At 36.7% G+C, this 13058-nt stretch overlaps 1 protein-coding gene across 5 annotated transcripts in view; it reads left to right on the top strand.

Annotated features, from left to right (window-relative positions):
- The window catches only part of Rabgap1l (RAB GTPase activating protein 1-like), a 574303-nt gene that overhangs the window by 50909 nt on the left and 510336 nt on the right, over window positions 1–13058 (top strand). For 2 of the 5 annotated variants that reach the window (XM_006496875.1, NM_013862.5), the window contains exons 2-5: window positions 1637–1816; window positions 3480–3672; window positions 6810–7020; window positions 8865–9039. In XM_006496875.1, the coding sequence (XP_006496938.1) occupies window positions 1679–1816; window positions 3480–3672; window positions 6810–7020; window positions 8865–9039 (717 nt within the window). In that variant the 5' untranslated portion in view covers window positions 1637–1678. The remainder of the gene's footprint in view (window positions 1–1636; window positions 1817–3479; window positions 3673–6809; window positions 7021–8864; window positions 9040–13058) is intronic. The other 3 variants (XM_006496876.2, XM_006496878.4, XM_006496877.3) reach the window with 3 other exon arrangements.

The following is a 13058-nucleotide window of genomic DNA, read 5'->3' as shown; positions in this document are numbered from 1 at the left end:
GAAGTTGTCTATTTACATTCTTTCTGCTGGCCCTCAGGACTTCAGTCCTTTTTGCTCACTGGATACCAGATCAGGTATCCCCTCTCCCCAACCCTACTCCTCACTCCCCCATCCACTTTCCCTCCCAGGTCCCTCCCTCCCTCCCTACTTGTGATTGCTTTCTTCTCTCTCCCATATGGGACTGAGACATCCCCACTTAAGCACTTCAGGTTGTTGTTGTTGACCTTTTTGACTTCTGTGGACTGTATCTTGTTTTTTTTCCCCCCCCCAATATCCACTTATTACTGAGTACATACCATACATGTCCTTTTGGGTCTGGATTACCTCACTCAGAATGATATTTTCTAGTTCCATCCATTTGCCTGCAAAACTCAGGTTCATTTACACAATGGAATACTACTCAGCTATTAAGAACGAGGCCATCCTCTAAGAGTTCTTTTCTGCCACTTTACTTGAGGTTATCCCACGCTCTGCACCATTTCTCTGTCGTTTGCTGTTTTACTCTTTAAACTTTTAGATTTGGACCGATTTCACTCTCTCCCTCTTCTCCTCACTCACTGTCCCCCACTTTCTCTTTATCCTCCTTCCTCTCCCTCCTTTTCTTTTCTTCCTCACTAGTGTTTAAGCGTTGGAACAATGTCTACCTTGTCCAGCCTTCTTCAGGCATGTAGCCGAGGACTAAGATCACTGTCTGTTATGTAGTATGTAATATCTTCAGTCAGAATTAGTTGTGTGAATAAATTTATGAACTTCTAGAAATTTGAGTTTCTGTGAGACTATAGATCTAGCAAGAAAATGGAATTTCATTTAATATGATTATTGAGACCTAACTTGGTACATGAATACAAATGTATGAAATTTTACCTTTTGAGTGTTGTAAAATATTAATATCTCCAGAGAAGAAAAACACATCTTAGAGTATTAAAGTTTATATTCATTTGTCAACTTCATTAACCGCAAAATATTTTAAGTATGGTACTTGGTCTTTAGGAGATAAGTTTTTTGAAATGCTTTGGATTTAATAAAGTAATTGAATACATTTTATTGGATAGGGTTTTACTATGTGTGTGTGTGGTTTTTTTTACCTTGTTAAACTTCTGGGCTTAAAGGCTTTCCCTGTCTTAAACCTGGGAGGCTGAGAAGCTGAGATTACAGGGATCTCTTCTCCTCCCCCTCCCCTCCCTGTCCCCCTCCCCTCTCCTTCTTTTCCCTCCCTCTCCCCTCCCCTCCCCCTCCCCCTCCTACTCTCCTTTTCCCTCTCCCTTGTCCATCTCTGTCCTGTGTATGTGTGTGTGTTAATTTGTTTCTAGTCATACATTTACTTTTCTCCCTCTCTATATTGAAACAAAAACTTGTAGTATTTCTTAACAAAATAGAGAGTTGAGTCGAGGTAAATCTGTCTGGTTGAGGTACAGCTGGGTTGTGTTTTTCAGGTAACAGTATTCTGTTAGTCTGAAAGTTAAGAGCAGAGAGAGTGCATTTCTTTGAGTGGCCTAGTCCAAGAAGATAGCCTTCCACATTTGGAGATAATTTGCTTGCCGGGATTCTTTTTCATATGAACCATTTAAAAAAGATTCTTAGTTTAGTTTTAGTTTGTTTTTAATCAGGTTCTACTTTTTCTTTTGTTACTCTTTAGTTGTTCCAGGTGGATGTGGGCAGAGAGGTTTGCAGAACTGAAATGGAGGTCAGAGCTTCGTTCCAGAAGGTTAGTGGGTCATCTGATTCTGTGGCCACACTGAACAGTGAAGAATTTGTTTTGGTTTCTCAGCACACAGATGCCACTTCTATAAAGGATGATGGGAAGCCACAGCTGAAGGTATTGTTTCTTCTTTTTTCTAATATGGCACTGTTTTTCATGAATTTCTTTCTCCCTTCTAACTATTTGGAGCTCATCTGGGGATAAGCACTGAAGGATTTCTTAAAGTACTGACCTGGATAATAAAAGTCAGGGTTTGGTTGACTCTTTCAGACGACCTTGTAGTAATAAAAATACTTAATGTTTTATTAATCCAGAGGCTAATTATTTGGCTTGATTTTTAAAAAGTTTTTTTCCCTCAATTATCTTTTGGTTATTTACCTTCTGATAAATTCTTGGAGGAAGAAATAGTTGGGAAATAGAGAAAAAGTAATATGTGAATTAAACTTACTGATTAATTCTTACATAAATTTATTTGACTGTTTCTTTTTCTTCTGGGTTTTAATTGAAAGATTTTTCTGTTATGTAGTTTTAGCTTTAAATTATGTGTAAGAGTCTGGTAGACAGTTTAACAGTTGACTAATTAGTTTAAAAGTGTACATCTTATATTTTTTGCAGTTAATTTCAATTGGATTTTAAAAAAATTATTTCTCTCCTAAGTTTTGGGTTGCTTTTCCTAAGTTAAAGAATAGAAAGCAAGCAAGCCTGTTATATGTGCATGGGAATTGGTAACTCTTTTTTGTAAATAGGAATGGAAATAATAATAAAGTACTCTTTTATACATGGCTAGTAAGTATGGCATCAAAACATATCATTGAGTCAGAAATACACTTTAAAGGAGGTTATTAAGTGCTTGTATTATGTCTAGTACATAATTCTATTCAAATGGTCTCAGTGCCTTATTTTTGACAATTGTATTGCATTATTTTGTTTAAGATACCATTTATTTTCTTAGGCTTGTGCCCCACTTAATTTTCAGAAAAAAATATAACTTCTAAGAAAATTAGTAATAGTCTTGGAGCTAATGGGTTTATAAAGAAATTGAAAATATGTGTATAGATGCTAAGAAATACTATTGTTTAAGTGGTATTTACAATGTGCCATATCTTATCCATTTTCCTCTCAAAACACATAAAATTCAAATGGTCTGATTGTGTGTGTGTAGTATGTATGTTATACAATAGTTTATTGTGTGGAGGACAATCCATGGACAGTTTTCTGGATGCTCTCTCCTTTGACCATGAGTGATCTTGAGATTGAATTCAGGTAGTTGAGTTTGGCAGTGAGCACTTTTACCCACTGAGCCTTCTCACTGGTCTTGCATCAAATGTAGTTTGAAAGCCCTTGCAATATTTTATGAAGAATCCTTTTGTGAAGTGAACCCCTCTTTTATTTAGTAGATTTTATCATTCAGGATCTCAATGTATTGTGGGAATGTGAAATTAGGATTACTGGACAAATTCTCAGTATTTACTGACTGTATATTTAAATATTTAGAGTTTTTAAAGGTTTTACTTATTTTATGTATGTGAGTACGCCATCACTGTCCTCAGACACACCAGAAGAGGGCATCAGATCCCATGACAGATGGTTGTGAGCCACCATGTGATGTGGTTGCTGTGAATTGAACTCAGGACCCCTGGAAGAGCAGTCAGTGCTCTTAACCACTGAGCCATCTCTAGCCTGAATATTTAGAGCTTAATTTTTCCAAAATGAAGTATTTTTAATAAATTAAGCCTCATAATTAAGAAATTGAAGAAGAATTGTCTTGCTCTGCCTTTAGATAGCTTCCAATGGTGATGAGCAGTTGGAAAAAGCCATGGAAGAGATTTTGAGAGATTCCGAGAAAGGACAAAGCGGTCTACCTGTTGATTGCCAAGGATCCAGTGAGATTTCAGACTGTCCCTTTGGAGATGTGCCGGCCAGCCAAACAACTAAGCCGCCTCTCCAGTTAATTTTGGATCCATCTAATACAGGTAATGTGCTGGATCCTTCAAGACAATAAAGGGGATGGAATAACATAAGATTTAAGGTGAAAGTTAGAAAACTTTCAGTTTAACATTGTCTTTAATCTTGAAAAAAGATTTGTGTGTATATGTGTGCCTGTGTCATTGTATGCATATTCCACATACCCATGTGCCCACAAAGGTCATAGAGTGTTGGAACCCTTGGAGCTACCTAGTGTTTGTACAATGTCAAGTTGGCATTTGGGTGCTAGGATCTGAGCTCCAGTCCTAAGGATTGTATAGCAAGTGTTGTTAACTGATGATCCAGTCGTCTACCCCAATATTTAACTTTTTCCTTTTCTTGAGACAGTGCCATTCAGAAGGGCCTTAAAGAGCACTCAGGAGACGGGAGGCAGGAGAATGACGAATTTTAGGCCAGCCTTGCAACACTTTCCATACCCCTGTCCCCCACCCCTTAGTTTTGTTTCATTTAGATCAGGGCCACCATGCTTTTAGTTCTGGTTGGAGGTTTCTATGGTTTTGCATATATATATCTACCTAGAATAAGAACTCTATGTTTGAGCACTCATATTACCTCTGCTATTTTGCGCATAATATGTCCTTAGTACTTGTTGAACAAGTTAAAAATTCTTGGTAATCAAAGAGTAGTATAACAGATCTTTTATATCATGTGCTTTTTTGCACAGTTTATCTCTCCTTATTTTAAATTATAATTGTCAAAAATTTCAACCAAAATAACTTATTGGTTCCATCAGTATATCTTACAAAAACACAGCAACATATGAGGGTAAATTATACTCTGATAACCTGTTTGTGAGTAAAGATGATTTTTAGTATGTATTAGGTGTTTCTAAAGGACATACCTGATAGAATGAATGTCAATTATATTTAATATTTGTTTAATTATCTTTATACTTATTTATACTTAATATTTTTATTAAATAAATGAAATTATATTTAATATTATTTAAAGGGGAATTTACTAGATGGTTCCTTTCAATTCCCTTTTTGTTATGTTGATTATGTATTATACATACATTCATTGAAAAAACCCAGGAGACAGTGTAATATATGTATTTTAAAGGATTTGTAAGGGAAAATGCATTTATTAATTTACTTTTTAGTTTTTTGAGACAGGGTTTCTCTGTGTAGCCCTGGCTGTCCTGGAATTTGCTCTGTAGAGCAGGCTGGCCTCAAACTCAGTGATCCTCCTGCCTCTTCCTCCTGAGTGCTGGAGTTAAAGGCATGCACCATCACTGCCTGGCAGAATTGTATTATATTTTTTGTTTCTGTTATTGTTGACTCTGGATTGCACGATGATATTATTTTCTTCAGGTTGACACGCTTGTGATAACCTTTCTTTCAGAGTTGATTTCTAGTTTTCAGTTTTCTTTATAAGGAAATGATTTTATTTTACTTTAGTTGCTGGTGGATAGTTCAGGTTCGTTGGTCTTTGAGCTTATGAAAAATGTTCACTGCCTTCTTATTTCTGTAGTTTCTTTTTATTTTTAAAATTTATTTTTGTTTCACTGTGTGTTTATGTTTGTGAATCTACACAAGTATGTGCAGGTGCTGCCCAGAACCAGCAGAGGGAATTGGATTCCCTAGAGCTGAGGTTAGAGGTGGTTGTAGGTCACTCGCCATGGTTGCTGGGACAAAATTCAGGTCCTTTAGAAGAGCAGTAAACAGTCTTTTAACATTTGAGCCATTTCTTTAGCCCCTGTACAGTTTCAGAGGAGAGTTTCTGTAGTCTACCTCCTTGCCTCCGTTTTCTCTTAACAGTAGATGGGAACTGAACTCAACGCTTTGCATGATGCTAGGCACCCGTGACCTGCATGCTCAGCTTTCCTTTCCTTTGATAGTTTGAGACTGTGACTCTCCAGGTTGCTCATCCTGACTTTGACTTGCTCTGTAGCCCAGGAAGGCCTTGAACTTGGGATCCTCTTGCTTTTTCCTTCCAACGTATCTGGGATAGCAAGCCTGTATAATTAGGTCAGCGCTTTGATTCCTGCGTGTAGTTTTCTTTGAGGTTGTATTTTTAAAAGAATAATTGAGATTCTTGAACATGGACATTCATATATTCAACCAAGTCAGGGAAATTTTCAAACATTTATCTTTCCCTTGGCAGTTATAACTCTCTTTCTTCCCCACATTAAATTCTCTAGTGTTCTTGTAACCTATTTAACAGTGTTCAGCATTTGTGTATACTCTTGAGTCTGAGCAGAGTCCTTCTTGGGAGCTTTCAGGTCCTCTTATTTCATTTTCTTTAAGTTGAAGGAATTTTCTGTAATGATTTTTCTTTTGCAGACAAAAAATCCTGTTTAATAACCTTCCAGAGAATTTCATTTTTAGATCCTATTTTACTCAGATTTAAAATTTTTTAATTATTTGCTTTCTTTTCTTTTTCTACTTATTTTGTTAAAAAATTAAAATCCTTATTCATATTTGTAATAATTTAAAGGATTTGCTTACTAACTTTATTATCTATAATTTTTAGGTCCAATTTTATCTACTATTGTTTTGTTTTTATAATCTATAGTTATGAATTTTTGTTATACAGATTTATATATATAATATGTATTTATATATGAATATATTCATTCTCTCCATTAATTAATTAATTTATCTTCTTATAAAAAGTCCTCTCCTCATTTTTAGAAACCTAGTAACATAAATGTCAGTAAGGTTCCCTGTGCATAATGCTTGCTCCTCACCAATGCAAGCTTTTACTCCTGGACCTTGCTTATTGCTTCATATTTCTTACTAAGCTGACTGAAATGCATAACAACATATATGTATGTAATAATAATATTAAAATAATTTAAATCTTGATATTTACCTATATTATATTAAATATAGTTAATGACTTAAATAATATATTTTTAGATATTCTATAACAGTAATGAGCTTTTAAAACATGTTGCAAATTGAATTATGTATGTATTCCTCCAAAGTGTTCATTATACAGAGTGGTAAAATTGGGTGAAACAATCATAAAAATTAATTGAAAGAAAAACAAATTCATTAGAACACTTAGTAGTTCACACAAGCTAGTGAGCCAGCAATAAGGGAAATGAGTAAACGACTCTTGTGTTTATGGAGTGTGTACTACTGACTTGATTGTTTTCTTTCTTTTTTTCCCCCAGAAATTTCCACACCCAGACCATCTTCTCCAAGCAGATTTCCTGAAGAAGACAGTGTTCTCTTTAACAAGCTGACATACTTAGGATGTATGAAGGTTTCTTCCCCACGCAGTGAAGTGGAGGCTTTACGGGCCATGGCCACCATGAGAGCTTCCAGTCAGTACCCCTTTGCTGTTACTCTGTATGTGCCCAATGTTCCAGAAGGATCTGTGAGGTAAGTCTTAACTTTCTTTTTCTTAACGTCTGACTCACTATTCTGAGTTACTCATGCATTCTGTATGGGGTTTCATAAATCAGATGTAGGTTAACTATGAGTTCACTTATACTCTCTAGACTTATAGTACCAATTAAAAATTACATTTAGGCTTAGAACTTGTTCTTGTTTGGAGAAGGTATTTTCAAAACTATTAGGATAGTAAGTTAAGTACAAAGTACTGACTAATTGCGGTGTAAATTTACAAAGTTTTGATAAAGATGTCCTTAGTGTCTTAGGAACACACTGTGTTAAAATATGAGTTGTGTGGAATGTGTGTGAGGACATGTAGATGTTTGGAGGCAGAGGACATCCACTGGTGGCATTCTTTAGGTGCTGTCTACCTTTTAAAAATTTAAATTAAAAAAATTTTTGAGTCACAGTCCCTTACTGGCCTGGAATTTGCCAGGTTTGCTAGGCTGGCTTGCTGGCCTACTTGTGAGGGTTTCAGGAGCCACCTGTTGACCTCCCGAACACTGGTATTGCAAGCACAGGCTACCACACCCAGATTCTTTTCTTTTCTGTGGATTCTAGAGGTCTTACTGTGCCCTCTAACTTGTAAAGCAAGCACTTTCCTTTGTCTCCCAAACCTTCAAAATGAGAGGCAGAGACAGGCAGATCCCTGGGTGCTGTTTGCCTCAGTCCCAGCCACGAGTCCCAGTGAGACACTTTGTCTCAAACAACAAGGTGAGCAAGAACTCTTATTGTACAAAACAGGACCCAAGTTTGAGTCACTACCACTAGAAAAAAAATTCCAGTGTGTCTACATGCCTGTGACCCCAGTGGTGAGGGACAGAATCAGACAGGATTGATGGGGCTTGCTGGCTGCCACTCACTCCAGGTAGGAAAATCGAAACAACAAAGAAAACAAGATGGAATGCTCTTAAGGATTGGTAACTGAGATTGACCTCTCCATGTACATGTACATGAACGTGCATTTACACTTGCACACACAAACATCTGCAAGTACAGACCCCACATAACAAATACTTGCTGACACACATGGGGAAAGAAAGGAATGAGAAAGAAATGGACTTTCTAGGACTGATCAGTGCTGCTCATTTTCTCTCTCTCTTTTTTTTCCAATCACATGTCTTTATTTCCAGAGATCTGAAAAATGCTTTTTTTTTTTTTTTTTTTTAATTCTTTTCTGGGTGTGGGGTGTGGTAATAGCTCTCATCTCAGGCAGAGACAGTTTGTATCTCCGAGTTTAAGGACAGCCTGCTCTACAAAATGAGTTTTAGGGCAGCAATTACTACCTAATAGATCTTATCTCAAAAAACAAACTAACTAGTCAAACAAAAACAAGAAAAAAATTCTTTGACAATTTGATGTGTATGTGTGTGTGTATATATATATATATATATATATATATATATATATATATATATACATACATATATATATGTGTGTGTGTGTGTGTATTTATAGATACACATTTTCATCTGTCCTTCTCATGCTTGTCTAGCCCATTCTCTCTTCCACTGAAACAATTTTTTCTTAACAATCTTACTCTTACCTTGCTGTCAACTATATATATATATATAGTTGACTTTGAATAGCATATGAGTTGGCTCCTAGGAAACACAAGAATGAAGAAATTGTTAAAGTAAAATGATTTTGTGTATATAGTATATGTATATATATATATGTATATGTTAGATTTTTCATAGCATGAAAATAATTTGTTTACTTGTATTAATAACTGTTTTGTGATTTGAAGGTAGTTACATTATGTTATCATATATTGGCATGATTTGTTCTTTGATAGTTGATATTTTATGTCTTTTTTTAAATTACTGCAGAATCATAGACCAGTCAAGCAATGTGGAGATAGCATCTTTTCCAATTTATAAAGTGCTTTTCTGTGCACGTGGGCATGATGGGACAGCCGAGAGCAATTGCTTTGCATTTACAGAGAGTTCTCATGGCTCAGAAGAATTTCAGATACATGTTTTCTCCTGTGAAATTAAAGAGGCAGTAAGTATCATACAATGCAGCAATTTTCTACAGGATTGAATTAGGATAATATTTTTGAACTTTTGATTTTCCTGTCATAGAAAGACAGTATGTAAACTTGGATACTTTAGAGACCATGTTAATATTTGCAAGTAGTATGGAATTGAATATAGAACACTAAATAAGCCTGCTATATTGTGCATGAACATGCATGATATTGTAGGTACAACAGGTGTAATAGAAAATACCATTTGGTAAATTGTCCTTCTACCCTATGGTTACTGTACTATTTGTTTAGACTCTGAAACGATGATTATTTTTGTGCCTGTTATTATTTTACTTAAGTTCAGTAGTTCAAGTGGTTTTTAAAGATGTCTCTAGTACTCCCTGATTCTTTGCTGGGTCTGATAGTTGTTTAATGCTGTCACTTGTGTATCATACACACAGTGTTTCTTAGATCTGCTCATGGCACTGCTGATACTTTTTATCACTTTAAGCTTTGAGTTCATTCCTTTTTTTTTGGTTTTTCAAGACAAGGTTTCTCTGTGCGGCCCTGCTTGTCTTGGAACTCACTTTGTAGACCAGGCTGGCCTCGAACTCAGAAATCTGCCTGCCTCTGCCTCCAGAGTGCTGGGATTAAAGGCGTGTGCCACCACGCCCGGCTTGAGTTCATTCTAAGTTGGCTTAGCTTAACATACAAATGTTCACACAGAGTTAGGGAACTTGGAATCCTTTAAAGATGTCAGTATATTCTTAGCAATTACTGTTAACTAGTGGTTTATTCTTTCATTGGAGTAATAGTTCAGAATCAAATGCTTGCATATACTCTCTTTTCTGAGTTTATTGACTTGTCCCCCCTCAAATTATATTAATTTAGTACTTGAAGCTATTTCAAAGGCTTTGAAAAGGAAGTTTGTACTTAGGAGGTAGAGGCAGATGGATCTCTGAGTTTGAGGCCAGCCTGGTCTTACAGAGCAAGTTTTAGGACAGCTCGGGCTACACGGAGAAAACCTGTCTTAAAACACAACACAACACAACACAACACAGAACACACACACACACACACACACACACACACACACACACACACACACACACAAACCCTCCAAGATCAACCAACCAAACAGAAAACAAAGAAAAGTGGGTTTGTGTGGGCAAATTTTCAGGTATGCTTGCTTTGGAAATTTAAATTGTCAATAGAAAATGCTGGAAGCAGCACCATTCTAGTCTTTATTTACCATGCAGGATGAACACATAGTTTTAATTATAGATGTTTTTATGACTACAACATGAGATCTTTCATTGAAATGTAGATCTTTGTGAGTTTAACATCAAGTACGATTAGCATGCTATTTCTTTGCTTTGGCAATTATTTTGCTTTGCACTAAAATGAACATGTTTGACAGCACATAATTTATACTGTAACTATAGAAATTTTCTGCCAGAATTCATGCCTTACATAGACTTCAAGTTGTGCTAATTTTTCAGATACGGCCAGTGTATCAGCCTGAACTGTATACTGACTTCTTTCTGAAAAGCTGTGATTGGAGAGAGTGAATGGGTCCACGTGTGCTGTCAGCATACTTGGTGTGTGGTAGTCATGAATGGAAGCATGTTGAAACAGTGCATGGGTTTTTGTGAACGTAGGACTATTTCTGGTCATTACGTGCTTCACTGCAGACATGGGGAAACAAATTGGTAGAGTCCTGGCACTTCATGTTGACAGCTGTCACTTAATATACCTGTATGGTTACCGGATCACTGGAGCTGAACAGTAAGGAGAACTCTGAAGAACTCAAGAACCTGCTGCTGTGAGATGGAAGTGCTGTCCTAGGAGGAAACGGAAAGGGAACCTTCTGCAAGCATTTCTGTAACTGATGGTATGTACCTTTCCTTTGGAATTACAGAATCTATTTATTTATGAATGGAGGAGTTGTTTATTGTTTAAGCGCTTTTAACAGTGGGTGAACAAAGGGGGGGGAATGGAAAATTCTTGACATAATTTTGTGGGTACTACTATTTATGACATTTCTAGGCAGTGTATTGCTGGTTGTGGGAAAGTAATTTCCATGAATAATTTTTTTTTGTAAGATTTATTTAATTATTTCATGTATGTGAATACACTGTCGCTGTCTTCAGACACACCAGAAGAGGGCATCCGATCCCCATTACAGATGGTTGTGAGCCACCATGTGGTTGGTTGCTAGGAACTGAACTGAGGACCTCTGGAAGAGTAGTCAGTGCTTTTAACCACTAAGTCATCTCTCTAGCCCTATAAATTTTTAAAAAATACATGTTTTAGAGTGTTTTATTGTCAGTCACTATTGGTCAGAATATATTGTTTGAAAAAGGAGGTACACGGCATGGCCATTAAACCTTATTAAAGAGGGAACATTCCTAAATGTTGAGTAACCCACTATATAGAGAGCTTATGTCAGACACTATATGGAGCTTCTATTTGATTGATCCTAATAACATCCCATGGTATGGATAGGATTTATTTAATCAACTGACCTTATGTTTCTATTTGCCTGGAGCAACCTTAACTTGTGCCTGTTGTCTTATATTATTAATACCATTACATTTATTTTAAAAAATGTTCTGGTTTAGATGATAGTTTGTGTGATTCCTCTACCCATGTGTACAAAACACACACACACACACACACACACACACACACACACACACACATACACGGGGAGGGGGGGCGGGGAGGGGAAGGGAGTGGGACAACAGACAGGCAGAAAGACACACTGACACATAATATAAAGATCAAATTAAAAATATTAAAAAATAAATTTAAGCTTTTGTTTTTCATTGTTTCTTTGTAAGTGGGTTTATTAACTGCATAGCTTACATTTCAGTTATGTTTGTGGTTTACTCAAACATACTATGTAGTCTTTTCAGCATCTGTCAATATCTTCCTCACCTCATCAAAAATAAACTATAATTATACTTTGGGTTAATCTGAAATATTTTAGTTACATTTACTGGTCATCTGATTATTTTGTTTTCCAATTTTTCTGTTTTGTGGTGAAGGGATACCTTCTTGGTGGGCACAAGTAGCTTAGGGACTAAAGGACAGACAGACCATTCTTGTCATTTATGTACATTATATGGCAATGCCATTAATTAATTTTTCTTCTTAGAGTCCCTGGATGGTACTGGAAGGTTTTTCTACTAAAGGCAAGAAGACATTTTCTCAAGCAGTAACAGATGGCCCATGATGCTCTTATTTCACCGTGAATTCATCTCTTCAAGCAGCAGATAATGACAGTGGGAGAGGGAAAGCTCAGCCAGCGTGGGTGATGACTCTCTTGGACACTGTGATAACTGGATACATTTGGCTTTTTGACCTTGCAAACTTCTGTAACCCTATTGGACTGGATCTTTGTAATACATTGCAAAATAGTTGGGCAGTCCAACCAAATGTATCTTAATGTCTGTAATCTTTGTACAGGGAGAGTGATGTAAGGCTTCTGTTTAGGTATTGCAGACAAAAACGTAAAGACAGATAAGGAGGTAATCATGTCTCTTGTGTCTTTGTGGTACACGTAGCTTTAAAAGAATACTTTAAGGAATTTAGGTTATATTAAGATCTGTAAAAGTAACTTTTTCCCTATTTCAGTTGTGTCCTAGTCTTACTGCTTTGCTCTGTTGATCTAGGCTTCATCCTGGAAGCTTCTAGCCCCTGTACAATCTAATCTAGGCCGAATCTTTCCAGCTCTGAGACCTACTGCTGAATAAGCTTACCCCTTCCTAGTTCTCGCTGAACTCTGGTGGCCAGTCCGACTCAACTGTTCTGGCTCAAAATCCTCTCCTAGCTGATTCACTCCAACTGGGTTCTCTTAGCTTCTCTGAATTGCACTGCTTGGCCTCAAACTAACTCTGGCAGTATGTTCTGACCTTCTGGCTTCTCATTTTTCTGGCTTGTTCTGTCTTCACCTGTGTCTAGATTGTTCTCTCTCTGCAACTTGTCTCTGTACAACTCTCCCTGTAAAAACTGCCTCCTTCCTTCTTCTCTCTGCCTGCACTGCTCT

Source organism: Mus musculus, chromosome 1 (assembly GCF_000001635.26).
Source record: "Mus musculus strain C57BL/6J chromosome 1, GRCm38.p6 C57BL/6J".
NCBI lineage: Eukaryota > Metazoa > Chordata > Mammalia > Rodentia > Muridae > Mus > Mus musculus.
Note: the sequence above shows the minus strand (reverse complement) of the source record. Positions and strands in the feature narration are given on the sequence as shown.